This window comes from Nematolebias whitei, chromosome 1 (genome assembly GCF_014905685.2).
Source record: "Nematolebias whitei isolate Nwh7 chromosome 1, NemWhi1, whole genome shotgun sequence".
NCBI lineage: Eukaryota > Metazoa > Chordata > Actinopteri > Cyprinodontiformes > Rivulidae > Nematolebias > Nematolebias whitei.
In genome coordinates this window covers 20,261,739-20,275,202 of record NC_056498.1, presented here as the reverse complement: position 1 = coordinate 20,275,202, position 13,464 = coordinate 20,261,739, and the positions used below count along the sequence as shown (strand labels likewise).

Here is a 13,464-nt window from a genome sequence, read left to right as displayed (position 1 = left end):
AAAAATGCACTTAAACATAAGAAATGTGAGAACAGGTCATTTATTTTTATTTTTTTGTTAATTAAGAAAAAAATACTTAAATGCCTGGTGCTTGTAATAACAGAAATAAAATGGTTAAATCATGTTCGAATTGTTTTTGTAAATGTATTTATATGTAAATGAGATGGGCATTTGATATCGCAATATATCGATCGCAGACTTGTGAATCGAATAGAATCGAAATCGTATCGTGACAGACTTTGTGATATCGGGAAAAATAGTATCGTCATACAAACAAATATAATATAATATCGTATCGTGGTAAAGCTGCTGATTTACACCCCTAGTGGCCATAACTGTGTTTTGAGTTGTTTCTTTGTACAGTATTCCTGTTGGTCATAGCTTTGTTTTAATAGCCCACATGTTATGATTTTATAGTTATCTGGGTTTGTATTGTTCTTATGGCATGACCTTGAAGCGTACATCTGACCTTGAACTTTGATTACCTTTATTCATTTAATATTGCACAAAAATATCTCAACTAATCTGAAACACCCCAAAACATTGGAGTTATTGTAAGATAAGTGTACTGTTACATACCAAATCGTTCATAGTCTGACCTTGCACATGACCAGTGACGACTTTGACCTTAAGGTTAAGGTCAAGGACCTCAAGGTCAAATCACAAGAAAATAAATTATGTCTTGTATAGGACAGCAAGTGCTATATTAGCTGTTCAATCGATGACTTTTTAATGTGAATTACAGTGTATCTTCTGATTTTACTGTTATAAAAAAATATTTATTGATCTCTGAATAATCTGTATATTAAAATGTAAAACCATCTCGAATGAGTTCCTTTCAACTAAATATATTCTATAAATTGAATATTCTGTGTAATATAAATGTTTTCCTTGTATTTTTTTCTTGGTGTTTTCTTATTGTAACTTTGGTAGTAGCTTCAACAGGGTAACTTTTATGAAATTGTGTTTGTATAAACCACCATGAGGGAGGCTGAACTTGTTCTAAGATGGCAGCACTCCACTTTGGTTGCCGCAACCACTATTCATTCAACCTTTATTTATACAGCTTAGTCTCATTGAGTCTTGAGGACTCATTTACAAGAGAAGACCTGTGAGACACTATCTACAATAGCCAAGACATTTGTTCATTACTTCAAAATGTCTGAACTATCACTTTAACATCACGTCGTTTAAAAAAATAATCAAAGTTTTGTAAATGTATATGCAAGACAAAACTATTCTGCACAGTATACCCTGCTTATCTCATGCCAACTCCTGAGTCTGAGTATAGTGGGTGACACTCCCTCATCCACTCCCCTGCTGGACAGCAGGAAACTGTAAAGTCAACCAGAGGAAACACCAGTAAAACCGGAAATATCACATATCTAGCTTCAAAATAAGACTAGTCAATACGAACTACTACAGTTGATCCTTTTTGTTTATGTATGAGACAAACCAGTTAAAGCAGCATTAGCACTTTAGCTAGACAGCTAACTTGTTGGTAGACCAGCAACACCATGGATTTACAACTACTTATGCACATGCAATCACATACATGTCTGTGCAGTGTGGTTTAATACGGAGAAAGAGCACCACAGATGCCATTGCTCAGAGGATGTTGATGGAGGAAGTCTAGAGAAGGTCAGAAAGAACTCCATTGTGTCTTTGTGGATTTAGAAAAAGCAAATGACAGGGTGCAGAGGTAGGAGATGTGGTATTGCATGAGGAAATCTGGAGTGGCAAAGAAGTATGTTAGACTGGTACAGGACATGTATGAGGACAGCAGGACAGTGGTGAGATGTGCTGTAGGAGTGACAGATAGTTTCAAGGTGGAGGTGGGAGTGCATCAAGGATCGGCTCTGAGCCCCTTCTTGTTTGCTCTGGTGATGGACTGACAAATAGATGAGGTCAGGCAGGAATCCCCGTGGACTATGACGTTTGCAGATGACACTGTGATATATGGTGAGAGCATGGAACAGGTGGAAGAGAACTTGGAGAGGTGGAGGTATGCACTTGAAAGAAGAGGAATGAAAGCCAGCTGTAGTAAGGCAGAGTACATGTGTGTGAATGAGAGGGAGGTGGTGGAACAGTGAGGCTACAAGGAGCAGAGGTCACAAAGGTGCAGGGCTTCAAGCACTCGAGGTCCACTGTCCAGGAAAATGGGAAATGTGGTAAAGAAGCTAAAAAACCAGTCCAGGCAGGATGGAGTGGATGGAGAAAAATTTCAAGAGTGATTTGTGACGAAAGATTGGCAGCAAAGGTCAAAGGACAGGTTTGCAAAACAGTGGTGAGATTCAGTTCAATTCAGTTTGTTTAAACTTTATGTAGCGCCAAACCACAACAGAAGTCATCTCAGAGCACTGTACAGAAACATTCACATACATAATGAAGTCAGTTAGTAACATTATTTATCTAAGGAGTCAGCAGATTGCTTTGAGTCTTCACTTCATCGCAGTCTCCCATCCTAATCAGCCATGTTGTATGGTCTGGAGACAGTGGCACCGACAAAGACAGGACAAAGAACTGGAAGTGGCAGAAATGAAGATGTTGAGGTTCTCCTTAGGAGTGACAAGGATGGATCAGATTAGGAATGAGATCATCAGAGGTACAGCACAGGTTGAACAACTGGGAGATAAAGTTAAAGAGGCCAGACTGAGATGGTTTGGACGTATACTGGTAGAAGGATGCCAGGAAAAAGACAAAGAGGAGATATATGGATGCCGTTAGAGAGGACATAGCTGGAGTGAGGACAGAGTGAGATGGAGGAGGATGACTCACTGTGGAGACCTCTGAAGAGGGAACAGCCAAAAGAAATAGAAGGTTTCACAAGTTTTGTACACTCGCGCGCACGCACACACAGTTGCAGTCACACGATCATCAGATGTGCAGTTGTACTTGCCACGTCCTCTCTACCAGAGGCCGGAGCCTCATTTTACTTTTATTCTGAAAATCCATACAGGAAACGGTCCATGTCTTTAGTTTGATCTTTCCTCCACCGCTGACAGGGGCAACATTAGGCTGCACGACACCGGAACTCTGCAGCCACAGCGGCTCTGATTATTTCACCATCGGGGTTCGGTCCAACATGGCGGATTACCGATGGAAATACTGATGACAGTCCGAAAGATCGCCTCGATTTGTACGATGGTAAGGAGCTCAGAGCAGACACCGAGGCTGTCCGCTCCTCGAGGCTAGCTGAACCCTGCCCGCTAACCTGACGCGATAACACACTGTACAACTTGCTCAGCCTTCTTGCTCAGGGCAACTCTCCATAACTGCTTATTTTCTTGAGGAATACAGAAACTAAGCGGTCCGAGCAGACGTGTGTGAGACGGTAATGATCCAGCTTCATCTTGTTTGTTTACGTGAGGAGGACTGGAGTGACCAGCGGGCACTTAGCTTAGCCTGTTAGCTGGTCAAGTACTGCCTGACTAAAAGTTTCCTCCTGACTGTTTTACCACAAACCTCTGCCGTTTTGAGTCCATCTGCTTATCTTACAACTGAAACCCATGAAAAATAAGTCAGTATGGACGCATGGGAGGAGGAAACCAGCTCCAGTCATTTCTGATGATGATGATGAGTGTTTTTACTGTGTTTCTGTTGCAAAATTCAACAATTATGTCAAAGTTCATGCTCAATAATCCAGGTAATAAATCCAGCAAAGTTAAGTCAGGTACTATGGACTTTAAAAAAAAAAAAAAAACGTTTCATCCTTCATCCAAAGGACTTCTTCAGGAGCCACATCAAACTCACTCTTTTAAGTGGCACACTCACATAGTGGGACAACCAGTTTGATGGGGATAAGAATCCAGAAACCAGTTTTTCACTATCAAACTGGTTGGCCCACTATGTGAGTCTGATATCCTGATGCATGCTCAATAATCCAGGTAGAAAAATCTAAAAAAAAGTTCAATCTGGTCCTCTGGAATTCAAAAAAAACAAAACAAGGCAAAACGAAAAAAAATGTAGATACGTTTCGTCTTTCATCCGAAAGACTTCCTCAGTCTGAGGTGCTGTATTCAGCTCAGTGAGTCTGAGTTTATTGTGGCTCCTCGGACTGATGAAGTCCTTTGGATGAGAGATGAAACGTTTCAACACAAAGACACTCTCCAGAGGACCTGACTGAACTTTGTTGGATTCAACATTTGTGTCTTGATTTGCCCAGAGGCTCATCTGTGCCGAGTGTTTCACAAAGTTTGGTTGTTGCAGCTCTTTGACGATCCCTGGATCATTTGTGTTTTTTTTACGCTGAACTGTGAAAGCCTCTAATGTTTCGATCCTTTTATGCTCACAAGAAGCGTTGAGAGCTTCGTTTGTTGTTTTATTATTTTACAATGTATTGGTAAGTGTTCGTTGACGGTTTTGGAGTTTTGAAGTCTGGTGATGACCACGGACGACTCTCCACAGGACTTAATGATTGCTAGCAGGGTGGACCTGTTGGGTAGGTTGGTTCAGAGAGATCCAGGGTTCAGAAGTTTAGAAACCATCCAGTTTGTCTTCACCCCCACATCGAACCCATACTGTTTTCCCAGATGCTTACCTTTTTTAACCCACATGCTTGAAATCGATTTAGTTCTTTTGGTGATTAAATATCTGGCTAATTTATAGAGATAAATGGTTATCATCATCATCAGTCCCTTCACGTAGTGCCATGAGGGCAGTACAAACATCATTCACCAGCAACCTCCACCTTGGCTGGTCCTCAGACAGATGAATACCTGCGCATTAAAAGGGAGGTCTGTCCAGCAAAGGGTGTCATCTGCTCTGTTGACAAGGGGGACGCCCCCTTTTACGGGTTCCTTCAGCTTTTCCTTGAAGGATCATGTTTGACAGAGTTTCCTTGGTCCTCACTATGTGGGCAAACCCCTTTACTTTCTTCTTCCCGATCTGCATTAGGAAGGATTCATGATAACCGATGAGGATATAGACTCTATGGTGGACTTCTGCATTTGTAGTGTGGTAGTAAATCAATATCACAATATATTGAGCAGTTCACCTCGCTAACGATAAATGGACGATAACTGCAACCCCCGAAAATCATGTGATCGTCCGGCATAAATAATTCACAGCCAGTTATATTGATGGCATGATTCCCCTTTTATTGCCACTTTAATGAACTTTAAAATGACAGCTTCTGCAAATAAATGACGAAAATGTGTACTTTTAGTTGTTAATAGTTTTTGAACAAATACGCACAACTGAACAAATTTAGACGTATAAATTAACTTAACTTTCCTGTAAACACAAAGTATTAAAAATACAATAACTTATAAATGAACTGGTCACATTTGAGTTGTCAAGTATTTCCCTTGTAAATAAAACTAAATAATCAAAAATAAATATCACATTTGCCATTTGGAAAAGTAAACAACGAGTTGTGCAAATATAATGTCGCCTACCTCTCTGTAAAAGCCGTAGAGGTAATCTCTTGTAAACAGCTAAAGGCTAAATAATGCTATTATGTGCAAAGGCCCATCTCTGTGTAAACGAGGTAGCGTCACTTGCAAACAAATAATGTCATAATCAAAAATGTCACTGAACACAGAAAAACTATTTCTAAGAAACGCTGCAATTACAACTGCAATTACAACTGCAATCATAGTTGACATGGTTTACACTTGGCTTCTTTTGGGTTCAATATCGTCTTTGCTGAACCAAAAATGTTGCCAGACGACTGCTGACACTTTTATTTGTTGTGGAAATGAGCTGCTCCTCTTCCTCCTGGACCAGCTCTGCCGCTGCCGCCGCTTCAACATTCGAAATTTCCTCCATTTTCTCAACCGCACCGTCTCTTTCACTTCTTGTTACAGACTGGATGGGGTGGAGTCACGTGACTACAGACTGCACGTAGCGCAGCGTCTTAAAGGGACATGAGCATAACACCTATACACAGCCAAAAGACAAAACAACTTTTATTTTTTTTTTAAAACACCGAAAATACCGACATGGGCAAAACGACGTCGGTCATTGTTATAAATTTCGGTGTCGGTTAATTTTCGGTATATTGCCCAGCCCTATGTGTTAGGACCAGTGGACCTGAAGCAGGTGACTGTAGCAGGTCGCTTCAAATGCTCATGTCCTTTCCTCTATCTCAGCGTTCGGAGTCCCCATTTCTACAACATAGATAGAGGATTCACAAAACAAGTAGCCGTTAACATTGATCTGTCCCTCCGAACAAGTTTTAAGCCTAGCTAGCAGCTAGCTGGCAGCTTTGGCTACCTTTGTCTTGACCTCTTTAACTGAGTTGCTCTCTGACCAAAGACGTAAGGTTAAATAGTTTAAAGTAGTTGTTAAAAAAGCTAATTTATAGTTGCATTTGAGCCTTTCTTGTCTTTAGAGACACATACAGCTCTGTCCCTTTTCCCAGTGATCCTAGTTCTGTTAACCAAGTTCATCATGTATTGCAGCATAGTTGTGTAGTAATATATACTATGCTGGTAGATTCCTTATTGCCAAGCCATAAAAAGATCTATAACAAGCAGCTAGGACAACTAGACATATGAAGCCAACTTTCTTTGGGGTTTACAGGTGTTATGCTGTAAAGAAGCACCCCTGTTATGAAAGGCACCCTTGTTCACAGGAAGCACGTGGAGAAATGAAAAATGGGTGTGGAGTCAATAACAACTGCACAGGTGTGCCTGACTTTTCTGTAATTTGTCACATCTGGTTGATGGCGAATAACTTTTAAAAAGGGCAAAATGAATTGGCTGACCACTCTGCCTCTAGATAGATGGTCCTGGACAGTACAGCCCAAATCTTAAATTCAAATGTACTGCAGTATTTTTAATAGGATTTGCAGCGGTATGCCGTTTTTGTGGAGAACGGCCAGAGTTTTGCTGGCTGCGTATTGTAGACCACACCATGTAACCCTCTTAAATGTGGAAACCATCGTCATTTACCAACAACCTCTAAACAAACACAAGTGTGGCTTCGCATTAGTACAGGGCTGGCAAGTTTCTTCAGTCTGTTTGCTTCTTTGGCAGCCTCTCAGTCGCCGCCCGAGAGCCGTTTAGTCGCTTCAGAAAATTAATTTGGTTGGTGAAACCGTATGAGTGGAGCTGCACAAACCAGAGGCAACACTAAGATCATGTTATAATTCATGTTTTTATCTGTCTGTTTTATTAATGGGCCAATGTATGGAGTGCATGTTGTTGTCGGAAAGTGTAATCAATAGCCACATTTTTCACTTTTATTTACAGATTTGGTGAACGTAAAAAGACTAAATGAGGTCTGTTTGAATTATTATGGAGTCACATTTGTAATGGTTAGAACTGGTTTCATTTGTAACCAAGTTTTATAATGAACCTGTCTACAGTTTAAGTTAGGATGGCCCACTAATAATAAGATTGTGGATGTAGTTTTAAATGAAAATAAAACTAGTGCTGCATACACCCGTCACAATAACAAATGTGATTCATTGTCTCAGAAATTATTGCGATAAATGATAATATTGTTTGAAATTTGACAATAATTAGTAATTATTATCAGGTTTAAGAAGAAATGTTGGTTAATTTGTTTTGAATGTAGTACTTTTTTTGACCACCAGATGGCAGTATAAGATTGTTTGAACCAAAGATGAATAGTGAGGGAGCGAACAGCGTGTCTAAGAAACATGGGAGGGAGGCCCCTTGACATGACATGGGCTGTCTCTCTTTCCTTTTTTTCCGTTCTCAAGATGGTGGACGCTCGGTGTGGTTTGAGCACTTTAGCATAGCATTTGTCACACAAAGCTTTTAATAAAAAATCAGTAAACAAGTTCTCAGCTTCGTTTTGCAGAGAAAAATAACTTTTTACACAAAGGCACGGGTTTCAACTGTGAATTTTTGGAGCTTCGACGAGACGGAGGTTTTTTTTCCCAGAGGTCGGCCTGTTAGCTTAGCTTGTAGTTGAGCTTCTCAGCTTAGCTGCTTTTAACAAAAATGTGATTTTGGATGGTTAAAATGGATTTAAGGGGGGAGGGGGTGTCAGTAAAGAGCACCGGAGTTGAGCTTTTTATCATCCAGTGTCTTCAGTAGAAAGAGAGAGACACGAAGAAACGATAAAGCCGATAAATGAAAATGAGGTTGATAATTTTCATTTATCGTGCGATTAATTGATTTATTTATTGCAACAGGCCTAGAGCTGATCAATGTATTGAAATGTTATTTTTCATCACAAAGACAGGCAGAGCTTTGAACTATGCACAGACGACATGCTAGGTGGTCCAACAATGTTCAGTCAGGTCATCGGGACGGTTTCTTTTTTTGCCGAGACGTTTCATCCTTCATCCAAAGGAATTCTTCAGTCTGAGAAGAAACACAAACAAGCTGGAGTCCCACACATATCACCCTCACATAGTGGACAAAACCAGTTTGCTTGTGATAAGATGGTTTCTGGGGCCCGCCCTCCCCCCTTGTCAACTCCTCTGGGGCAGTCGAGCCAAAATGGTTCAAAACACCAAAGTTCATGCTCAGTAATCCAGGCAATAATCCAACAATGTTCAGTCAGGTCATCGGGACGGTTTCTTTTTTTGCTGAGACGTTTCGTCCTTGGGATGACGTATGAAAGGACCTCCTTGATCTGAAGCTGGGTGGTCCCACTCTTCTTTATGTGGTGTCAGTGTTTTCTAAAAAGAAATTCAAATTTTGATTCATCGGACCACACAACAGTTTTTCACTTTGCCTCAGTCCATTTTAAACGAGTTTGGACCAGAGCCTTTCTGGATGGCGTTCACGAGGGCTTCTTCTTTGCATGATAGAGCTTTGTCTGTGGATGGCACAGTGAGCTGTTTACAGTTGTGGAAGTATTCCTGAGCCCATACAGTGATGTCTAGATCAGAGCATTGAGGAACATTCTTCTGAAATAGCTTGGCTATATTTAAACAGTTTTTTTTTTCAGACTGGTGAACCTCTGCCCATCTTTACTTCTGAGACGTTCCATTTTTCTAAAATATTATTTTTGTGTTCTTTCCTGTTCTTGATTGTTAACTGAATTTGTGGCATTATGCTCCTCCAGCTGTTTTCTATTTGTAGTTTGTTAGCCGCAACATTTTATGTGTTTACTATATTTTATTGTGAATTAAATTAAGGTTTATGAACTCTGCAAATCATTGTATTAAAGGGTAGTGAAAGTAGTGATTTTTATTTGTGCTTAAGCGTTGTAGCTCCATTTAGGAACCAGTCAGTTAAATCCCAAGCATGTTTCATGACATCCTTTAAACCAGGGGTGTCAAAAACCCTTTTACAAAAGGGGGCCAAAGTTAAAACCTTTTTCAACCTAAGGGCCGTTTTCAGAATCTACATTAACTCAAGTTAGACCCAACATCTTTTCTTGATTGCAGGTTCCTCAACAAGAGTTTGATTGATCTCATTTTCCATTTTCTGTTGCATTTTTGACGTCATAATCAAAGATTACTGAAAAAAAATTAAAGTGATAAAAGTATTTTACATTTAAAATAACATCTTGGGGGCCAGATAAGATGTTAAGGAGGGCCACATTTGGCCCCTGGGCCTTGAGTTTGACACATATGCTTTAAACCAATCGTGATGCTTGAGCTGAATCACCATTTCTTGAAATGACTTGTCGGTCCCCTGCTGGGTGGAAACAGTCTCCACTTTCAGGCCAGCGGAGTTCAGTTTAACTTTCGTTTCTGTCACTTCAGGAAACGGGCTCATTTCAAAGCTGTCACTTAAAACCAGCAGTGATTGGGTTGCCTATCTTCAGTGCTTTCTAAAGAAGTCCGTTTCTTACTTTCACACTCTATATTTCTGTATTTCCTTTCAGACTTTAGAGTTTTTTTGTGTGTATGTGTGTGCTGTTTGTTTACAAACCGGATTCCAAAAAAGTTGGGACACTAAACAAATTGTGAATAAAAACTGAATGCAATGATGTGGAGGTGCCAACATCTAATATTTTATTCAGAATAGAACACAAATCACAGATCAAAAGTTTAAACTGAGAGAATGTATCATTTTAAGGGAAAAATCTGTTGTTTCCAAATTTCATGGCGTCAACAAATCCCCAAAAAGTTGGGACAAGTCCATTTTTACCACTGTGTGGCATCCCCCCTTCTTCTTACAACACTCAACAGACGTCTGGGGACAGAGGAGACCAGTTTCTCAAGTTTAGAAATAGGAATGCTCTCCCATTCATGTCTAATACAGGCCTCTAACTGTTCAATCGTCTTGGGCCTTCTTTGTCGCACCTTCCTCTTTATGATGCGCCAAATGTTCTCTATAGGTGAAAGATCTGGACTGCAGGCTGGCCATTTCAGTACCCGGATCCTTCTCCTACGTAGCCATGATGTTGTGATTGCTGCAGAATGTGGTCTGGCATTATCGTGTTGAAAAATGCTGGATCTTCCCTGAAAGAGATGACGTCTAGATGGGAGCATATGTTGTTCTAGAACCTGGACATAGTTCTCTGCATTAATGGTGCCTTTCCAGACATGCAAGCTGCCCATGCCACAAGCACTCATGCAACCCCATACCATCAGTGATGCAGGCTTCTGAACGAAGCGTTGATAACAACTTGGGCTATCCTTGTCCTCTCTGGTCCGGATGACATGGCGTCCCAGTGTTTCATAAAAACTTCAAATCGTGACTCATCTGACCACAGAACAGTCTTACATTTTGCCACACTCCATTTTAAATGATCCCTGGCCCAGTGCAAATGTCTGAGCTTGTAGAGCTTGCTTAGAAATGGCTTCCTCTTTGCACTGTAGAGTTTCAGCTGGCAACGGCGGATGGCACGGTTGATTGTGTTCACTTACAATGCTTTCTGGAAATATTCCTGAGCCCATTCTGTTATTTCCTTGACAGTGGCATTCCTGTTTGAGGTGCAGTGACCTTTAAGGGCCCGGAGATCACGAGCATCCAGTAGAGTTTTACGGCCTTGACCCTTACGCACAGCGATTGTTCCAGATTCTCTGAATCTTTTGATGATGTTATGCACGGTTGATAACTTAAAAGTCTTGTTTTGTTTAGTGTCCCAACTTTTTTGGAATCCGGTTTGTACATCCCCATGCTGTTTCTGGCCTGTGCTGGCTGGTTGAATAATCTGGACTAGACAGCGCCTGCCTGCCTCTTGTTGATGTAACACACGCTGCAATGTCATCATCATTTGTCTGAGTTTGACTCAACGTATCACTCCCGTAAAGAAACTCCAACTAATTTAACATTTAATTTACAGTGCCACAAAGTACTGAAACGGTGCGGTGCTTTGTTTATTCTCGCAGAAACCTTAGTCAGAGAAGTACACAACAAAAGCCTTTGAATGTGCACCCCCCCCCCCCCCACACACACACACACAAGCTATTCATTCTCTGCAAAGACGTTTTGTGTTAATTTATCACTTTTTCGTTTATATTTACTCCTGAAAAACGAGGAAAACTGACCATTTTTGGTGCGATTGGATCAATAAAGTTACTAAGTGATTGAAAACTGCTCGTCGTTATCTGATGCTTAAGAAAAATGTTTATTAATAGCCCATTTATATAAATAAAACATTAAATGTGAAACCAAAAATATGTTTTAAAAGCACAAATGATTCATTGTAAAAGATAGGGTATTTTTGTTGGGGGTAGGGGTGTAGGCGGGATACATGCACACTCACAGGTGTGGGTGATATGATGTTTTTAGATTAAGATTAGTATGTGTTGATGATCCATTAAAGCAGCATAGTCATCATATTCTATTGCCTTCCACCATAAAAGGCAAACCTGTGTCTGTGTTTGTTAGCAAAATATCTCATGACCCATGGGAGTTTTTCAATGAAACTCTCAGTACCGGTAAATAATTACTGAATGCACATCTTCAACTGATTAATGTTTAAAATCAATCCAATTCAAGATGGCTGCCACAGGTAATTGACCAAAAGTGGCCAAAACTTCGTTTAGTAGATGCTGAGCTATAATTTGCTATGGTAGTAGCTGAGAGCCATCCCCAACACATACTCTAAGAGCTGAGAGAACGTGAATGATCCTTGTTCACACGTAGGCATTAACTGGTAGAGTCAACGCTGTCTCTGTTAGCAAAATATCCCATGAACCACTGGATGGGTTTTAGTGAAACTGTAGAGGAGGATCTATGGCGGAGACACAGCTGCAGCAAACAGATGGCTTTCTGTTTTACAGAGAGAAAATGGAACAGGAGGATTAGGACGTGATGAGGAAACAACGTTTTCTGGTGGAAGTTTTTACTACTGTTCAGAAATGTTGCACAGTTTTAGTCGTCTTCACTAGGGATGTACGATATTGGATTTTTGGAAGATATCCGATATGTCAACGTGTTAAAACTTATTTGGCTGATAACCGATACCAATACCGGTATCCCCCTCCCCCCAGACCTACTTACAGAGACTACATAGCTTTCTCTGCTGTTGAATTAAAATACTACATTATTCTGCATCGTCTTTGTCAGTTTGGCCTGCTACCAAATGCAGATGCTGAAAATGATGTAACAATTCAATTTAACAACTCAACAATCACCTGGATCAAAGACTACCTGACAGACAGACCACAGTTTGTGAGACTGAAGGGTTGTGTGTCTGACCAGGTGGTCAGTAGCTCAGGAGCACCACAGGGGACTGTACTCTCACCAATCCTTTTCACTCTGTACACCTCAGATTTCCAGTACAAAACAGACTCCTGTCATCTGCAGAAATATTCAGATGACTCTGCAGTGGTCGGGTGTATCAGAGATGGACAAGAAGCTGAGTACAGGGAACTGGTGGACCGCTTTGTGGCATGGTGTGGAAACGATCATCTCATTTTGAATGTGAACAAAACAAAGGAGATGATTGTAGATTTCAGGAGAATCAGGAACAGGTCCAACCCTATTTTCATCATGGAAGAAGAAGTGGAGGTGGTGGAGAAGTATAAATACCTTGGAGTTCACCTGGACAATAGACTGGACTGGAGATGCAACAGTGAAGCCATCTACAAGAAGGGACAGAGCAGACTGTACTTCTTGAGGAAGCTGAAGTCCTTCAACGTTTGCAGCAAGATGCTGCAGATCTTCTATAAGTCTGTTGTAGAGAGTGCTATCTCTTCTGCCATCATCTGCTGGGGGAGCAGCACCAGAGCAAGTGACTTAAAAAAGATCAACAAGCTCATAAAGAAGGCTGGCTCAGTTCTGGGGACTCCTCTAGAAACTTTGGAGATGATTGTACAAAGAAGGACTCTTCATAAAATGAAGAACGTTATAGACAACCATCAGCATCCTCTTCATCAGACTGTCATACAACAACAGATTGTCTTCAGTCAGAGGCTTCTTCAAATCCGTTGTAGGACAGACCGCTACAAGAGATCCTTCCTGCCCACAGCCATCAGCATCTACAACAACTCTTTAATGAAACCAGGATGATGAGTTACCCAACATATAATTTCCCTCTGGGATTAATAAAGTATTTTTGAATTGAATTTGAATTGAATTTAGATTGTTTAATGTCAAATTTATTCATGACATTTACTCTCTCCAACACAAT

At 40.7% G+C, this 13,464-nt stretch overlaps 1 protein-coding gene across 1 annotated transcript in view; it reads left to right on the top strand.

Annotated features, from left to right (window-relative positions):
- The first annotated feature begins 2,995 nt into the window (after positions 1-2,995).
- The window catches only part of usp12b (ubiquitin specific peptidase 12b), a 32,144-nt gene continuing 21,675 nt past the window's right edge, over positions 2,996-13,464 (top strand). The window contains exon 1 of the mRNA XM_037682914.1: positions 2,996-3,147. Within this exon, the coding sequence (XP_037538842.1) occupies positions 3,100-3,147 (48 nt within the window). The 5' untranslated portion in view covers positions 2,996-3,099. The remainder of the gene's footprint in view (positions 3,148-13,464) is intronic.